A 16327-nucleotide genomic window follows, 5' to 3' on the forward strand; every position below is an offset into this window, starting at 1 on the left:
GTGGCAATTTACTCGTATCCTCACTACTGTGGCGGTATACAGAAGGTGTATCCATTGTAGAAATGACTGGGGGAACCCCATAGACCAGTGGTTCCCAACCTTTTGATTTCTGTGGACCCCCACTTTAACATTAATGGAACCCAGGGACCCCCACTGAATCATCATGGGAATCCGGGGACCCCCGCCTATGTCATTACTGGAAGCTGGGGACCTAATTTAGCAATATTTGTTTATATGTTTTAATTTTCTAGGCTCTTGCGGACCCCCTGAGAAGGCTTTGCGGACCCCCAGGGGTCCCCGGACCACAGGTTGGGAACCACTGCCATAGACTGTAGTAGTGTGAACAGATACACCCACTCTATAGAATCAAATGCCTTTGTAGCGTCAAGTAGAACTGCTGTGGCATGCATGTCAGGGTTCAGCTGATGTAACAGAGCGAAGATGGTGCATAGTTTGTGTGAGGTGGATCATTGTGGAATGAAACCGGCTTGGTCTGGCAGTATCATGTTCGTGAGAAGTGGCTGCAGGCGCTGTGCTAATATTTTGGCTAAGACTTTAGTGTCCAGGTTAATCGGGGAAAGCGGTCTATACGACTCACAACGCTCAGCAGGCTTATCAGGCTTGAGGAGCGTAATTATTAAAGCCTCTCTAAGGGAGTGAGATAGTTGTTTCTGTGTGTAGTCCTCCTCATACACACTGCCTAGGTGTAGAACCAAAATGTCAATAAGTTCTTTATATAATTTGTTCGTGATCCCATCGGCCCCCGGGGCCTTGCCATTTGGGAGAGAACCCACTGCATCTTTAATCTCTTCCTCTGTGAGTGGTTGGGCCAAGTACTCTCTTTGCCCCTCCGTGAGCCATGCAAGAGCGATATCTTCAAGGTATTCATCTATTCCAGACACCGTGGTTGGGCTGCGGCTACTGTACAGGTTCTTATAATAATAATAATAATAATAATGTGTTAATGTAGCTAGTATTTCTGGCATGGTGTACTAATGCTCACCGTCCTCCCCATCACATTAGATATGTAAGTGAGTTCTCTGATTTTGGTTGCCTGGTGTTTGCCAGGTCTACTGCCTTCGCCATATGTTCAGGCAATATGTCTCTTTGTAAGAAATCAGAGTTCCTGCTCTGCTGCTTTGTTATAGTTCATGATGTGATCACATATTGTCGCTAATAAATGAGGGCTTGCTGTGCTTTCATACTGAGTTTCAAGTTCTATGATGTCCTGCTCTGTTTTGTGTAGCTGAGTGCGTATATCTCTCAATGCACCAGCCCGAAAACTGATGCAGATCCCCCTAATGTGGACCTTAAAGGCTTCTCAGAGGGCTGAGGCGCTGCTCACAGAGCCTGTGTTATGCTTAAAGTATTCTAGTATGTCTCTACGTAATTCTACCTTAAACACTGGATCCTTATATGCCGCTGGCCGGGGTCTCCATGTGAAGGGGTGCCTGCCAGCATTTGAACCACCAGCCTCACCGGAGAGTCATCTGACAGCGTTCTGGGCAGGTGGCGCACCTCTGCAGCCCACGGGCTGATTTCCTTGGTAGCTAACCAATAATCAAGTTGGCACCATGTGCCGTGGACCGCCAAGACATATGTTCCCTCCCTTTCTATCAATCAATCAATCACTGCATTTGTAAAGCGCGCTACATACCCGCAAGGGTCTCAAGGCGCTGGGATGGGGGGGTGCTACTGGTCGAAGAGCCAGGTCTTGAGGAGTCTTCTGAAGGCCAGCAGGTCCTGGGTCTGTCGTAGGATGGTGGGGAGAGTGTTCCAGGTCTTGGCGGCGAGGTAGGTATGGGTTTCACAGCCGCCACTTATCCACCAAGCCGCCTTCCTGCATCTCCTCTCTCTGTATGTGAGCTGATCGTTAAACTTGCCAGATGCCGATGCCTGATCCGTCTATGGTGGGATTTAAGTATATATTTAAGTCCCCCCCTTACCCCCCCATAGCATGAGTGCCGGTGGTAGTCTGTGTACTCTATTCCAGACCCCAGTGTAGAAGTCGGGGTCATCTGTATTTGGGCTTATGTCGTCAGTATGGTAAGTGAGGTGTTGAAGACCCTACCTTGTACTACAGTCAGTCTCCCGGCTTCATCTGTGTCAGAGTGAGTGAGTGTAAATGGGACACCCTTTTTTTATAAAAATCATCACGCCTCTTGGGTATGACGAGTATGTTGAGGCTACTCTAACACATGCCCTTCTGGAACCTATGTTGCCAACTGTGTGCTTAGTGAGATGAGTCACTTGTAGCATGGCAATGTGCATGTGATGCCTGTCTCAATATGAGAACACCTCTCTGAATTTCTTGGTGGTGTTCAGCCTACGGACATTCCAGATCAAAAAGACCAATTGCCCTTTGTTGTCACTAATCTTTGGATTGGAATTTACTCCTGGGTGTTATGGATCGCCTCTCCCTGCGCTACTGTACTCTTAGTGGCAATGCATGACAATCATGTGGTATATGGACAAATTTATGACACAACTTCCCTCCCCCCACCCACGTCAGCAACCCAAATTTGTCAAAGACATCCATATACTTTAACATTTCTTAACAACACTATCCCCAGTGAATGTAAATAAGGCACTTCAACTGTGCTTCAACGTAATCCCAACTGTTTGGGGTATCCCCGTCTATGGGCCACTTGAGATTCCATGCTCCTCCATGTAGTCTGAGGCGGCTAGTAGCAATATGTAGTAGGCTGATTCTAGCACATGACACAACACGTTGGTAAATTCAAACGTCTGTGTTAAGGCAAGTGTTGTCCTTCCCCTCTCTCGACTGGGGGAAAGCTTTGAGCAAAGCCCCTGTACTAATGCAAATAGCGCATGTGCAGTGTCTAGCATTTGTTGGCCTGCAGCTCCAGCTGCTTAGTCGAATCCAGGTTCTCTTTTTAGCAGCCTCCAAGTAGTTCCCACACTGCATGTTAGGCCACCTGCTCCCCTCTATCAACTGTTGCCGGATCTCCTTGCCAATCTTTAATGTTTTTCACAAAGTCTCAGGTTGCCTTTGGAGTTGCCATTATCTTGTGTGAGCCCCGATGCTCAACTCGGAGCCTGACATGATACAGCATGGCGTACTTGATTCCCATTTGGTTCAATTTCTTTTTCACTGAGGTAAATTCCCATCTTACAGCTAGTACAGCCATTGTGAAGTCTGGAAAAAATGCCACTGTATTGCCCTGATATTGTATTTAGCTTTTTCCCCTTGCAATGCGTAACACCATATCCTGATTGCAATAGTTTAGGAGTCTCGCTATAATGGGACGTTGGATCGCCCCGGGAGGAGGGCGAGCCTGCAGTAATCTATGAGCGTGTTCGACCACTAGGACTGCAGATAAATTCTCAGTGCCAAATATCTCCCTCAGCAGATTCTCCACAAAGTGGTTCAAGAGGCCAGTGTTGGTGGACTCGGGTGTGCCTGTGATTCCTAGGTTGTTATGACAGGACCTCGCTTCGAGATCTTCCTTTTTGACACAGATTACTTCCAGTATTTTGTACATGTCTTTTTGTTTGGACGTGATTGACTGCAGGGTGTCTTCCATGTCTGAGACCGGTTGTTCTACAGCCGAGAGTCTGGCTGGGTGCTTGTCAAGTTTGTCCACTATGTTATCTATACGCAAGTTCAGGGAGTCTATTTTGCTGTCAATTGACTTCAGGCTCTGTTGCATTGTTATTGGTGAATTTTCCAATGAGAGCTCTGCGCCAGGTCAAACTCGCCCCACCGCCCCCCCCCCCCCTTTCCACCTCTGAGTTCAGCCGGCCTCCTGCTGTTGAGCCCGCTGTACACTCCTGCCACTCCGGAAGTCTGAGCAGGGTCCACAGATCCAGCTCGGTTCGGGCTGAAGGTCACATACACTGTGCTTGTGGTTTTGGTCGCTTGACTGGGTTCGGCAAGGAATCACCCGCAATGCAGGCACTGAGTATGTAGACAAACCATCTTGTTAGCTGTCACCGCTGGTCAATGGCGCCGCTGCTTATCTCATGCTGGGCTTCACTTCCACCTGGGCCCCGTTTTCCCTGATGGCCTCTGCAGCGTGCAATCTTGCTGATTTTGAGTTCTCTCTCGTTTCTCACCCTGGCATGTCCAGCAGTTTGTCGGGGCCTCCGCGACCTGCTGTGTCTTCCTATTATTATTTACTCGAGCTATGCATGCAAGTACGGATTTTTATCAAATAAATAGCTGTAACCAGCAGAGCAGCACGAATGTGCAGCCTTTTTGCTGCAGGTTCTCTAGCTCCCCCCGCAGCTTGAGTTTGAGATCTGTAGCCCTTATTATGAATGGCCAGATAATTCCAGTAGACTCGTTAACAAGAGTTAATGAGCTCATCAGAATTATGAGTCGTGGTGTTTCAGACCGGGAACAGTCAATCTCTGTGTTAAGTAGATGGAAATCTGTGTGGCGTTCCCATATGTTATTTCTCTAAATCTTGTGATCCCTGTTATTTTCCCACCCCCTGACTTACTGGGACCCACAGAATTTGTAATTCCAGGGACATGGACATAACTAGAGTTAGTCCAGGCTACTCACTAAGAGGGCTTTTATATTAGTTTTGTTGGTGCCTCAAGGAGTAGTCTCAACCTGTGAGAGCGAATGTAGCCTCTACATGTTGCCGGAACTCAAGAAAGGAGGAGATCCTTGAAAGATGTATGATTTGCCAACTGCATACGCTTGCAAGGGAAAATAACGTTTTCAGTAAAACATCCACATTTTTACACTAGTGATTCCTGTGGGTGATTTAGGAAAATTCTTGTCACCAAAGTAAATGAAGCCCATTGTCTGCATGTAAAGATTTCCATTTTGAAGTTGTTACGAACGTTCTCGCATATAGTGTTGTGAATGCACCCTTCTGTGTGCACTTTTCCAACAGACTGCAGCACTAACCCTAGGTTGCCTGGAGTAGTTGTTGTCCTATTTTGTTGTGTTTACTGCGAACAGCATATGTATTTTAGATGAGGACTGAAACCAGACGTTTTAGAGTTCGCTTCAACGAGATGGATTTTTTTTTTTTTTTAATGTTTGCCCAAGAAATGTGTCTACCTGAATATTTAGGTTTGTCTGTCTCCGGGTGCATACAGGAAGTTCTTGGAATAAAATTTTTGAAAACCAGTTTCTGTAAACTTTGGGGATTGATTTAAAAAAATGAATACTTGAAATTCTCTTTTGCAATTCTGCGTGGAATCTTTGACCTACTCTTTCTAGTGGTTGTTCAGTTGCTGATTGTATGTATTCTCACTGTCATGAACTGTGTCCATTTTACTAGTATACCCTTTTCTACTAGTTTTACAGCCTTCTGTGTGTCCATTTTGAGATTTTCATCTCTTCTCTCTGATGTTGATGTATGATGTTGTTTTATAGCAAGCGGCTCTAATCTTTTCTGTAGTGTGAGCCACTTACCTTCAATGAATATAATCCAGAGTTATTAATATTAGTGCTGTGATAGTGAGCACATCAGACAAGATTACATTAGTGGCCATCACAGTCAAGATTGCTAGTAGTGATCACCTCGGCGCATCAGGCAGGGTTGATAGCAGTAATGTAAAACAAGCATTTGCAATGCAATAGGTCTCACATTTGCTTGCGTTAGAGCTATTGGCATTGTAAATTGATAACTGGACTTTTCTTGCCACATAAATTGGTCAACCCTGCCTTGAAACTTCATCTTTTCCTACCATGTAATTCCAGTGGCCTTGCATATAACTAAATCACTTCCATTTGCTATCTTCCTTTATCTGCAGCAAAAAATGAAAATGTTGCCATTTATCATTCTAATTGAAATCTGCCTACTAATTCCAACAGAATACTACTTTCACCACCCCACCATCAGAGTTGCTGGCTGACGAATACAATTCCCCCAAAAAGACACAAGACAAACACAGAGGAGAAATAGACTAGAAGGGTCACCCAAACATATCATGAGTGTTAAAACAGTAATTGTGTAATAAGGATGTTAAGTTGGCCTGAATTGTGGTCATAATTGTAATAAGGAGAGATTAATAAAACATATACAATTATAATATAAACCTTTATCAGAAATAAACTTTTGGCATTAGACTGTAGTGCTCAAAACAGCCACTAGAGGGCACCATAACAAAATATCATTTGTAAGAAACATGGTCATGTAACCATATTGTTAACACCTAGAGGGCAAAACTCCATGGGAAAAAAACAGAAGAAATTAATGCAGTGTAACTTAACACCTAGAGGGTGTTTTTAGGACTAGCAGGCCTAATGCAATGATGATACAAACAAAGCCTTTAAAACAAAACTACTCCTAGTTGCAAAATGAAAGTTCCAGCCATCAGACAGCTTATAAAGAAAATGAATGGCGGTAGTCGTTATAATTTTGGTGTCCCCACTAACATAGTGTGGGGACCTAGATATGATGTTTTGAGGATGGTCCCACTGTCCTAGGACCACCACAGGCTGAGTTACAAGCAAACATGTTTTGTAAAAGTAATGCCCTGCAAAGCATTATGGGACAAGTTTCTGTGCCACAAATATTTTAGTACCTTGATATGACTAATGCTTAGAACAGCCCCTAGACAACGCATTTGTAAACTAGGCATAACAAACACAAAAAGAAGATGACAATAAATAATGAAGTGTAATCATATATTTAGCCCCTAGAGGTTGTAGTGTATTACACATTTTCAGGGATAGCAGACCTATAGCAATGATATTACAAACAAGGCCTTTAAAACACAAGCTTTTCCCAGCTGTAAAACAAAAGTTCAAGCCATGAGTGTTTAGAAAAGGCACCGAATGGTGGGAGGGGTTATTATGTTGGGGTCCCCACAAACCTGGTGTGGGGACCTAGAGATTACCTCGACAGAAAGTGTGTGTTGTGCTGAAAGTTTTGGTGCTGCTCCCATTGTCCTAGGGCTGCCACAGGCTGAGTTTTGAGCAACAATGTTTTGTAAAAGTAATGCCCTGCAAAGCATTATGGGGCGAGTTTCCTAAGTCCAGTGACTATTGTAGTATCGGCTCTGCGCATGTCGGCTCTCCCACTTTCGCTTTGAGGATTTATTTTTTACCTCAAGCTTTTACCAATTTTAAGTGTATTAAGGGGAGAGCCAGAAGAAATGACTCTGATTTGTCAACAGTGTGACCAGCTCTCCAATATCGGCGATCACATTCACGCTGTTGTGCCTGTTCGCACTGTGAGCTCCATGCAGCACGGAGGGCAGAGACAAAAATAAATTGTTCGCCCATGCTAAAGTATATCGGCAACTGTGCAATAATCCATGTAACAGGGGCAGTCTGCAAGGCGTGACAAAAACAGCCTCAAGGCTGGACAAACATAAAGCATTTACTAATGACATCCAGTGATTTTTTTGAAAGGCAAGCCCAAGAACGAATGAAAGTGATGGGCGTGGTTAAAAGCCCAAAACACTTACAACTGGTCAAATCGCTTGCGCGCTCGACCTAAAAAGGACTTCATCCATTTGGAATGCTGCTACATGGCTAATATTTGACAGCCAAAGCTGCAATGCTCCTGGCAACAAGGTAATGCTAGTAATAAGTCTCTCCACAACCGCATGATTTATCATTCAAACATTGATCTTTAAACATATTTTGAAAAATGAAGCATTTTTCTCCAAACATCAGCTTATGAGTACTGAAAATGCACACATTTATATCTCAAATACAGGCTTCTCAATTTTGGGATATGTATATTCAGCATAGCATAAACTTCTAATTGAATAAGCTGGACTGCACACAGGAGAGCTAATTATAAGTAACAGGAGAGCTACCAGTACATCACCAAGCTGCAAGCCTGGTTTGTAATCTTCAAGCAGTGCGACTGAGAATGTGTCTCGTAGGAGAGACGTTGCTGGGTTGTCTAACCTGTTCATCAAGAAAATGCAAATTGTGCAGTTTAATGTGTAACGTTTTGCAATAGTATTACTTCATTATTTTTATATTTTTACAAGTTAACATGCACTGGGCACATGATCAGTACCAGTTTTAACACCCACATACAGCAACGGCCAAGAGACCAATCAACTTTTGTGAAGGGTCTTTCACTGTGGTGCAACACATGTCCATTCAACAAAAATTGTTTTTGTTAAAATCTGCAAATTTTGCAGCAGACGATTGAATATGTGGCAAATGTGCAATTATGCAAGAAAGACTACGACTGCTGGCTTGCATAATTCCAATGGCCCTGTCTTCGGGCATTCTTGTCATCTAAAATACTCTTCCCATCTCTCCACAGAAACCGATGCCATCACAACATATTTACCTGGGTCATAGTATGAGTCCTCTAAAAGGCGCCAATGTTTCAGCTGTGGTCAAATAAGTGTTTGGGGAGTTTTTCCACAGGTAAATAAAGTTGTTGTGTTTGTTGTACCCATTTGTTGGTTCCCAGGTATTTAACTTTTGTTAATGTTAGTGTGTTTGCTGCTGCACATCCAAATTATATTTTCTTGTTAGAGAATGTCGTCATTTATGTAGTTTTTCAATTTGTCCAACTTATCGTTGAGGTTGGGTGTTATGTTTTAATTTAATTTAGTGGTTCTTCTAGGCATAAGCTCCTAAAAGTAACTCTTTGTATTTATCCTGCTCTATAGGAATGAGAAGCCAGTGTGTACAAAGTGTTTTAGAATGTACTGTACTTGGCACCTGCCCTGCTTTTTTGGTGGCATACAGGGAGTGCAGAATTATTAGGCAAATGAGTATTTTGACCACATCATCCTCTTTATGCATGTTGTCTTACTCCAAGCTGTATAGGCTTGAAAGCCTACTACCAATTAAGCATATTAGGTGATGTGCATCTCTGTAATGAGAAGGGGTGTGGTCTAATGACATCAACACCCTATATCAGGTGTGCATAATTATTAGGCAACTTCCTTTCCTTTGGCAAAATGGGTCAAAAGAAGGACTTGACAGGCTCAGAAAAGTCAAAAATAGTGAGATATCTTGCAGAGGGATGCAGCACTCTTAAAATTGCAAAGCTTCTGAAGCGTGATCATCGAACAATCAAGCGTTTCATTCAAAATAGTCAACAGGGTCGCAAGAAGCGTGTGGAAAAACCAAGGCGCAAAATAACTGCCCATGAACTGAGAAAAGTCAAGCGTGCAGCTGCCACAATGCCACTTGCCACCAGTTTGGCCATATTTCAGAGCTGCAACATCACTGGAGTGCCCAAAAGCACAAGGTGTGCAATACTCAGAGACATGGCCAAGGTAAGAAAGGCTGAAAGACGACCACCACTGAACAAGACACACAAGCTGAAACGTCAAGACTGGGCCAAGAAATATCTCAAGACTGATTTTTCTAAGGTTTTATGGACTGATGAAATGAGAGTGAGTCTTGATGGGCCAGATGGATGGGCCCGTGGCTGGATTGGTAAAGGGCAGAGAGCTCCAGTCCGACTCAGACGCCAGCAAGGTGGAGGTGGAGTACTGGTTTGGGCTGGTATCATCAAAGATGAGCTTGTGGGGCCTTTTCGGGTTGAGGATGGAGTCAAGCTCAACTCCCAGTCCTACTGCCAGTTCCTGGAAGACACCTTCTTCAAGCAGCGGTACAGGAAGAAGTCTGCATCCTTCAAGAAAAACATGATTTTCATGCAGGACAATGCTCCATCACACGCGTCCAAGTACTCCACAGCGTGGCTGGCAAGAAAGGGTATAAAAGAAGGAAATCTAATGACATGGCCTCCTTGTTCACCTGATCTGAACCCCATTGAGAACCTGTGGTCCATCATCAAATGTGAGATTTACAAGGAGGGAAAACAGTACACCTCTCTGAACAGTGTCTGCGAGGCTGTGGTTGCTGCTGCACGCAATGTTGATGGTGAACAGATCAAAACACTGACAGAATCCATGGATGGCAGGCTTTTGAGTGTCCTTGCAAAGAAAGGTGGCTATATTGGTCACTGATTTGTTTTTGTTTTGTTTTTGAATGTCAGAAATGTATATTTGTGAATGTTGAGATGTTATATTGGTTTCACTGGTAATGATAAATAATTGAAATGGGTATATATTTTTTTTTGTTAAGTTGCCTAATAATTATGCACAGTGATAGTCACCTGCACACACAGATATCCCCCTAACATAGCTGAAACTAAAAACAAACTAAAAACTACTTCCAAAAATATTCAGTTTTGATATTAATGAGTTTTTTGGGTTCATTGAGAACATGGTTGTTGTTCAATAATAAAATTAATCCTCAAAAATACAACTTGCCTAATAATTCTGCACTCCCTGTATATTCAGTTTGAAATGTTCTCGAGTTATCCCTTTTAAAACGGTCTTGGATTTATGTGAATGTAGATAATTCCGTCCTAATTCACAAAAGCATGCTATGACAGGATATAATATTACAATCAAATTACAGAGTAGTTGCGCAAATAGACAATACATTGTAAGGGTCAGTGGCTGAGCCATGGCCATAGCCTTATTCTGTGGTGGATATTGCACATTGAGCTAGGTTGTATACCATAATGTACTACAGCAGTGTGTAGGAATCAAGGTTAGCTGATACCTTAGTTACTTGACATTTTTAACTATGTAAGATGAGGATGGTTTGTGTATGGGGAACTAGGTGTCTACCTGGAGAGATGTTTTGCAGGTCTGGGGACCCGCACCATTTTGAATGAAGTACTGCCTCCATTTGTGAGGGATTAGACTGGATGAAACCTCCGCTACTGGATGTCGACATTTGTGTTGGCCATTTTCCATATTATGGGTACTGCGACATAAGCGGGTAAGTCTAATCAAAGCTTTGTTGCTGGAGTGTTTACCCTAGTATTAGCCCAGTTTGTATTCTTCGGTAGCTGGTAGTCCCAGGTTGCAGAGAACCAGTTTTATCAGTTCCATAGCCACTGAATACAAAGCCCGCTTATTGATGGCAGAACTTCCGCACTACACTCCTGATCTGGCTTTCTTCCTTGCTGCAGAGTGACAGAAGTACGCGTGTGTTTGTTTTTGATTGCCCAGGACAATTCTTTTAACCTAACTCCCTGGAGACTTCTGTTTGCACCTAGATTTGTAGTTGGCCACAAAGATGGTGGATTATGAGCTTTACAAATACTCACAAGTAAAAGAACAATATTCAACTGCCATGTTAGACGTTGATCTTGGTAAAATCTAACGATACTGTAATGATTAATACTCAAATGTCCAACTGTTTGGTAGGCTTTTGTATATTTTCCCAGCAGGCTGATTTTCCCCATCATTGCCACAAATAACACATTATCCAGATGACCTTGAACAGCAATATACAGTAAAGGTGTTCATGTTGTAAAGTAATGCCTTTCTAAAATAGAATAAAACAACAGATGAATTCCATTCTTGTTTATGGAAAGTATCAACCATTGATGTTGCAGGAACCAGGCATATTGTGAGAAGCACTGCTATCTCCAGAGAAGTGGTAAAAGGGCACCCTCCCTTTCATTCACTACTTTCTAACTCCTAGTTTCCTTTATGCGTCTTCTGTTCTGTTCGTGATGCGATTTACTGTTTTATGTTTTCACAAAAAACAGCGAAGTATTTTAGATGAAGGGTACTAAGGCCATTTGAAAGGTGAGTTTTGGGAACTGATTCAGCAGACGAGATGGGCAGTGGGCACTTATGCGAGATGCAATGTGGACCCCGGCCTCGGGGGTGACAGTGAGATCCTTTTATAAACTTGATTGGGGAGGAGAAACCGATGACTAGGAGAGACAGAGGGGGCTAGGCCATAACAAACCAGTTTTAGATAATGGTGCCTGCTGTAGAGATGACTGTCAGGTCTGCATTCTTTGTCCCGCGGAGCTTCTTTCTGAGCTCGAACCTTGGGTTTTTGTGCGTGGCAAATCGCAGCCACAGAAGGGATATGCAGCACTGATTAGTGTGTTATCTTGTAGTCTCATGTTTTTACTGTTTACTGCTTGTTTTCTTGTGTCTTCATTGGTTGAGTGTTGCTGCCCCCACCCTCAAAATGGCCAGTGCATTGTGACTGATGGTTCCAAGCCACATTTGCTTTGGCCTCATTGGGTTATTACTATTGATTGACTTGCCAGATTAAACAGTGTATTCTGAGCAGATCACATCGGTAATGTTAGCCCTCGGGCTTGAGTTTCTCTGTCAAAGTGTAATGTCTGCTGAACAGAACGCTCAGGAATGTTAGCACTAACGCTGGTGTTTCCTTGTGATTTAGGTAATGTTTCTTTGGTGGAGTCAAGCTGCGATGGTGTACCGTCATGCATTGGAACTAGTATAGCATCCTCTTACCTGCCCCATTCAAGATGGCAAAAGTAAACATTGCACAAGACCTCATCAACCGGCAAATTAAGGTACTCAGTTTTCATTATTTGTGCATACAAGACAATGTTGTAATCTCTGTAAGATAATATAAAGACATTTATAACGTTTCTTTTTGTTTCAGTAAGATCTGACTCACTGATAAACCTGAAACATAGATCTCTCTGGATTCAAAATCATTTGCTCTCATAAGCTGCAATCAAGTGGACTTTTTTGAGCACTAGCAAACCAGTCCTTGTAGTCAGAGCTAAATGTTAAGAACTTACAGAGCTGAATATTTGTCATTCGGTTAGTTTCTCAATTGTTTTTCATCCTCTACTCAAAGGGATGCATCACAAAAAGGGTAGTCTTCCTGTTTGTGCCACAAGGCACCTTTAAACAGCTGCGTGGGTAGTGCTGGCCCCGTGCTTTAAATGGGCAGGTACCCTCCGGTGCAGTGTATTTCCATATCTTTAATTTGAAAAGAAGAGGCCCTGAGTTTTTCAGCTATACTGTAATACATTTAATGGGAGAGTAATGGCAATACACAGGAGCAAATAAATGCTCTGAACAGAGGGTACATATACTTCTGAATTTCCATTTAAAGCACTTGCTGGTACTACATGCTTTTGTCGGCATAAATGCGCCAGGTATGCCCAGACGTGGGTCCCGTGCTCACTATGCCACTGGATTCAAGCTAGCCTGACTGATGAAGGGTGATACCCTGAAACCGGTCCCAGGATGCTTGTTTCCGGTCCAAAGAGGACCTAGCCTGGCAGTTCGGGCTGGACTGTTCCCATGGGGAACAGGGTCCAGACGGATTTGCATATGGCTGGGTCCAAACTGGGGTGGCATGGTGAGCAAAAGAATTGATGTATTAAACCCAGATCTGTGACTGGGGGTGAATGTTTGATTGGTTCCGCTTTCCGTTTATTATTTGTGGTTGGTTTGTGCTACATGTACGCCAGTGCACGCTATCAGTATTACAAAAGGGGCCACGCAGGGGTCTGTGGCCTCCTCTATGATACAAAAGTATCCCATGGAGCACCTCCCAAGTGTCTGACACCAGGCCTCCACTCCTCACCCTGGCCCACGGAGCCGCATACAGCAGGTGCACCCAGCAGCGAAACTGTGGGCCAAATACCATCCTCTGAAGAACCTTTTGCAAATAGTTCCATTCCAGCATATCAAACGCCTTAGCTATATCTACCAAGGCTATAGCAAGTTCCTCTTCACTCTGGTCCACTGCATGCAGTACATGAGCTTATCAACTTATATTAAAGGTGGTGCTGTGGCCGGGCTTGAAGCCACATAGGTCCTGGTGTAGCAACCTCCCCACTACTCCACTCAGTTGCTCCTCAAGAATCTTGCATAGCACCTTCATCGCCACATTTAGCATGGTGAGCAGTCTACAGGAGGCACAATTCCACCCATTCCACCTCCCCCTGGGTTCGGGACCATGCAAACCACACCTTCCCTGAGAGTAGGAGGCAGCAATCTAAATCTTTTGAGTTGCAGGAGACCTCCCGCAGCGGCTCAACTAGCGGCGCAGCATATATCTGATAGAACTCCACCGGGAATCCATCACCACCCTGCACCTTTCTCTACCTCATATGGCCCATTGCCTATATTTCCTCCTGTGTAATATCTGCATCTAGCTCTTCTCGTAAATCAAGCGACAGCCGGGGCAGCTCAATGTAGTTCAGGTAACCATCAGTCTATGCTTCGCCTGCCTCTATCCCTCCACTATATAGATCACACAAGTGCTTGCCCAAGGTGTCGTTAATGACATGTTGGGTTATGTTGGGTTATAGCCATGGGTCCGTCTGGCCTCTGGAGAGCAATGATACGGGGGGGCTGCCAATCTGGTACTTAAGCAACCACGCCAGTAACCTGCCAGACTTTTATCCCTGTCTGTGCAATTGCTGCCTATACTCCTGACTGGTAAACTGGTCAGCTCTTTCCCATGTGTCCCCCAACTGTTGAGTAAGTTTCGTCACTGTCGCCCCATTGATTGAGTCCTCTGATTCCTTATGCTGGGAGGCTGCTACCCTATTTTCTATATTTCGAAGTTCTCCTTGCAGCTGCCTCTGCACTCAATACACTTTACAATACATTCCCTCTGATAACTATCTTACGTGCCTCCCATTCAGTATTCCTGACATCCGTTGATCCCCAATTTTCCGATAGGTACTCTGTGATCTTGTCCTCCAGGGACTGTCTGAACTGCATATACTGCAGCGCATCTGTTGGTAATTGCCAGGGCCTTCTTCTTCCACCCTGTCCTCTATTTGCCCCTTCTAACAATAACGGTTAGTGGCCAGACAGGTACCTGCCCAAATAACTGTCCCAGACATCTGCTGTCCCAAGCACTTAGTCCAACCTACTATAAGTGTAGTGAGTGGCAGTCACATGAAAACTCCCTCTTGGTTGGGTACAGTTACCTTCAGATATCTTCACAGGCTAAATTGTTCATTACTCTCTCCAATGTCTCTGCCGTACCTGGCTTCATCCTTGCCTGGGGAGGTCGACTATCAATACCCAGGTCCAGCACACAGTTAAAGTTCCCAACCTACAGCAAGCTTTCCGCCATAGCATCTGACAACAGTGACTGGACTCTCAGGTAGAACTCACTGTCATCCACATTAGGAACATACACATTTAAGGCCAGATGTACGAAGCTTTTTCCACGTCGCAAACGGCGAATCGAGCCGTTTGCGATGTGGAAAATGCTATTTGGGATGTACAGACCCATTTTTGTGATTCGGTAATCTATTCAACGAATTGCAAAAAGGGTTTGCGAGTCGCAATTAGGAAGGGGTGTTCCCTTCCTAATTGCAAGTCGCATCCCATGTATGATTGTTTTGTGGCCGCGAATGCAGTCGCAAAACAATCGCAGTTAGCACCAGTTTCAAACTGGTGCTAACCCATTCGCAAACGGGAAGGGGTACCTATGGGCCCCCTTCCCCTTTGTGAATGACAGCGTAAATATTTTTGTGTTTGAAATGCATCTCGTTTTCCTTTAACCCCTTCACTGCCAGGCCTTTTCCCCATCCTGTGCCAGGCCTTTTTTTGCCTATTTGGGGCAGTTCGCGCTTAGGCCCTCATAACTTTTTGTCCACATAAGCTAACCAAGCCAAATTTGCGTCCTTATTTTCCAACATCCTAGGGATTCTAGAGGTACCCAGACTTTGTGGGTTCCCCTGAAGGAGGCCAAGAAATTAGCCAAAATACAGTGAAAATTTCGTTTTTTTAAAAAAAATGGGAAAAAGTGGCTGCAGAAGAAGGCTTGTGGTTTTCCCCCTGAAAATGGCATCAACAAAGGGTTTGCGGTGCTAAACTCAGCAGCTTGCCAGCTTTCAGGAACAGGCAGACTTTAATCAGAAAACCCAATTTTTCAACACAAATTTGGCATTTTAGCATTTTAATGGGACATACCCCATTTTTGAATTTTTTTGTGTTTTCAGCCTCCTTCCAGTCAGTGACAGAAATGGGCATGAAACCAATGCTGATCCCAGAAACCTAAACATTTCTGAAAAGTAGACAAAATTCTGAATTCAGCAAGGGGTCATTTGTGTAGATCCTACAAGGGTTTCCTACAGAAAATAGCTGAAAAAGAAAAATATTGAAATTGAGGTGAAAAAAACATCAATTTTTCTCTACGTTTTACTCTGTAACTTTTCCCTGCAATGTCAGATTATCGAAAGCAATATACCGTTACGTCTGCTGGACTCCTCTGGTTGCGGGGATATATAGGGCTTGTAGGTTCATCAAGAACCCTAGGTACGCAGAGCCAAAAAATGAGCTGCACCCTGCAGTGCGTTTTCATTCTATACCGGGTATACAGCAATTCATTTGCTGAAATATAAAGAGTAAAAAATAGCTACCAAGAAAACCTTTGTATTTCCAAAAAGGGGACAAGATAAGGTGTTGAGGAGCAGTGGTTATTTGCACATCTCTGAATTCCGGGGTGACCATACTAGCATGTGAATTACAGGGCATTTCTCAAATAGATGTCTAAATGCCCTAAAATAAATTTGACCCCCCAAATCCCCCCTGCCCAGGAGCGACCCTTGCCTACGGGGTCGCTCCC

The 16327-nt window shown here is 43.9% G+C and overlaps 1 protein-coding gene across 8 annotated transcripts in view; it reads left to right on the forward strand.

Moving 5' to 3' along the window:
* The window catches only part of WDTC1 (WD and tetratricopeptide repeats 1), a 499786-nt gene that overhangs the window by 17822 nt on the left and 465637 nt on the right, over positions 1-16327 (forward strand). For 4 of the 8 annotated variants that reach the window (XM_069224081.1, XM_069224086.1, XM_069224080.1 and 1 more), the window contains exons 2-3: positions 8226-8332; positions 12152-12287. In XM_069224081.1, the coding sequence (XP_069080182.1) occupies positions 12240-12287 (48 nt within the window). In that variant the 5' untranslated portion in view covers positions 8226-8332; positions 12152-12239. The remainder of the gene's footprint in view (positions 1-8225; positions 8333-12151; positions 12288-16327) is intronic. The other 4 variants (XM_069224084.1, XM_069224088.1, XM_069224083.1 and 1 more) reach the window with 1 other exon arrangement.

Source organism: Pleurodeles waltl, chromosome 3_1 (assembly GCF_031143425.1).
Source record: "Pleurodeles waltl isolate 20211129_DDA chromosome 3_1, aPleWal1.hap1.20221129, whole genome shotgun sequence".
In the NCBI taxonomy this organism is placed as follows: domain Eukaryota; kingdom Metazoa; phylum Chordata; class Amphibia; order Caudata; family Salamandridae; genus Pleurodeles; species Pleurodeles waltl.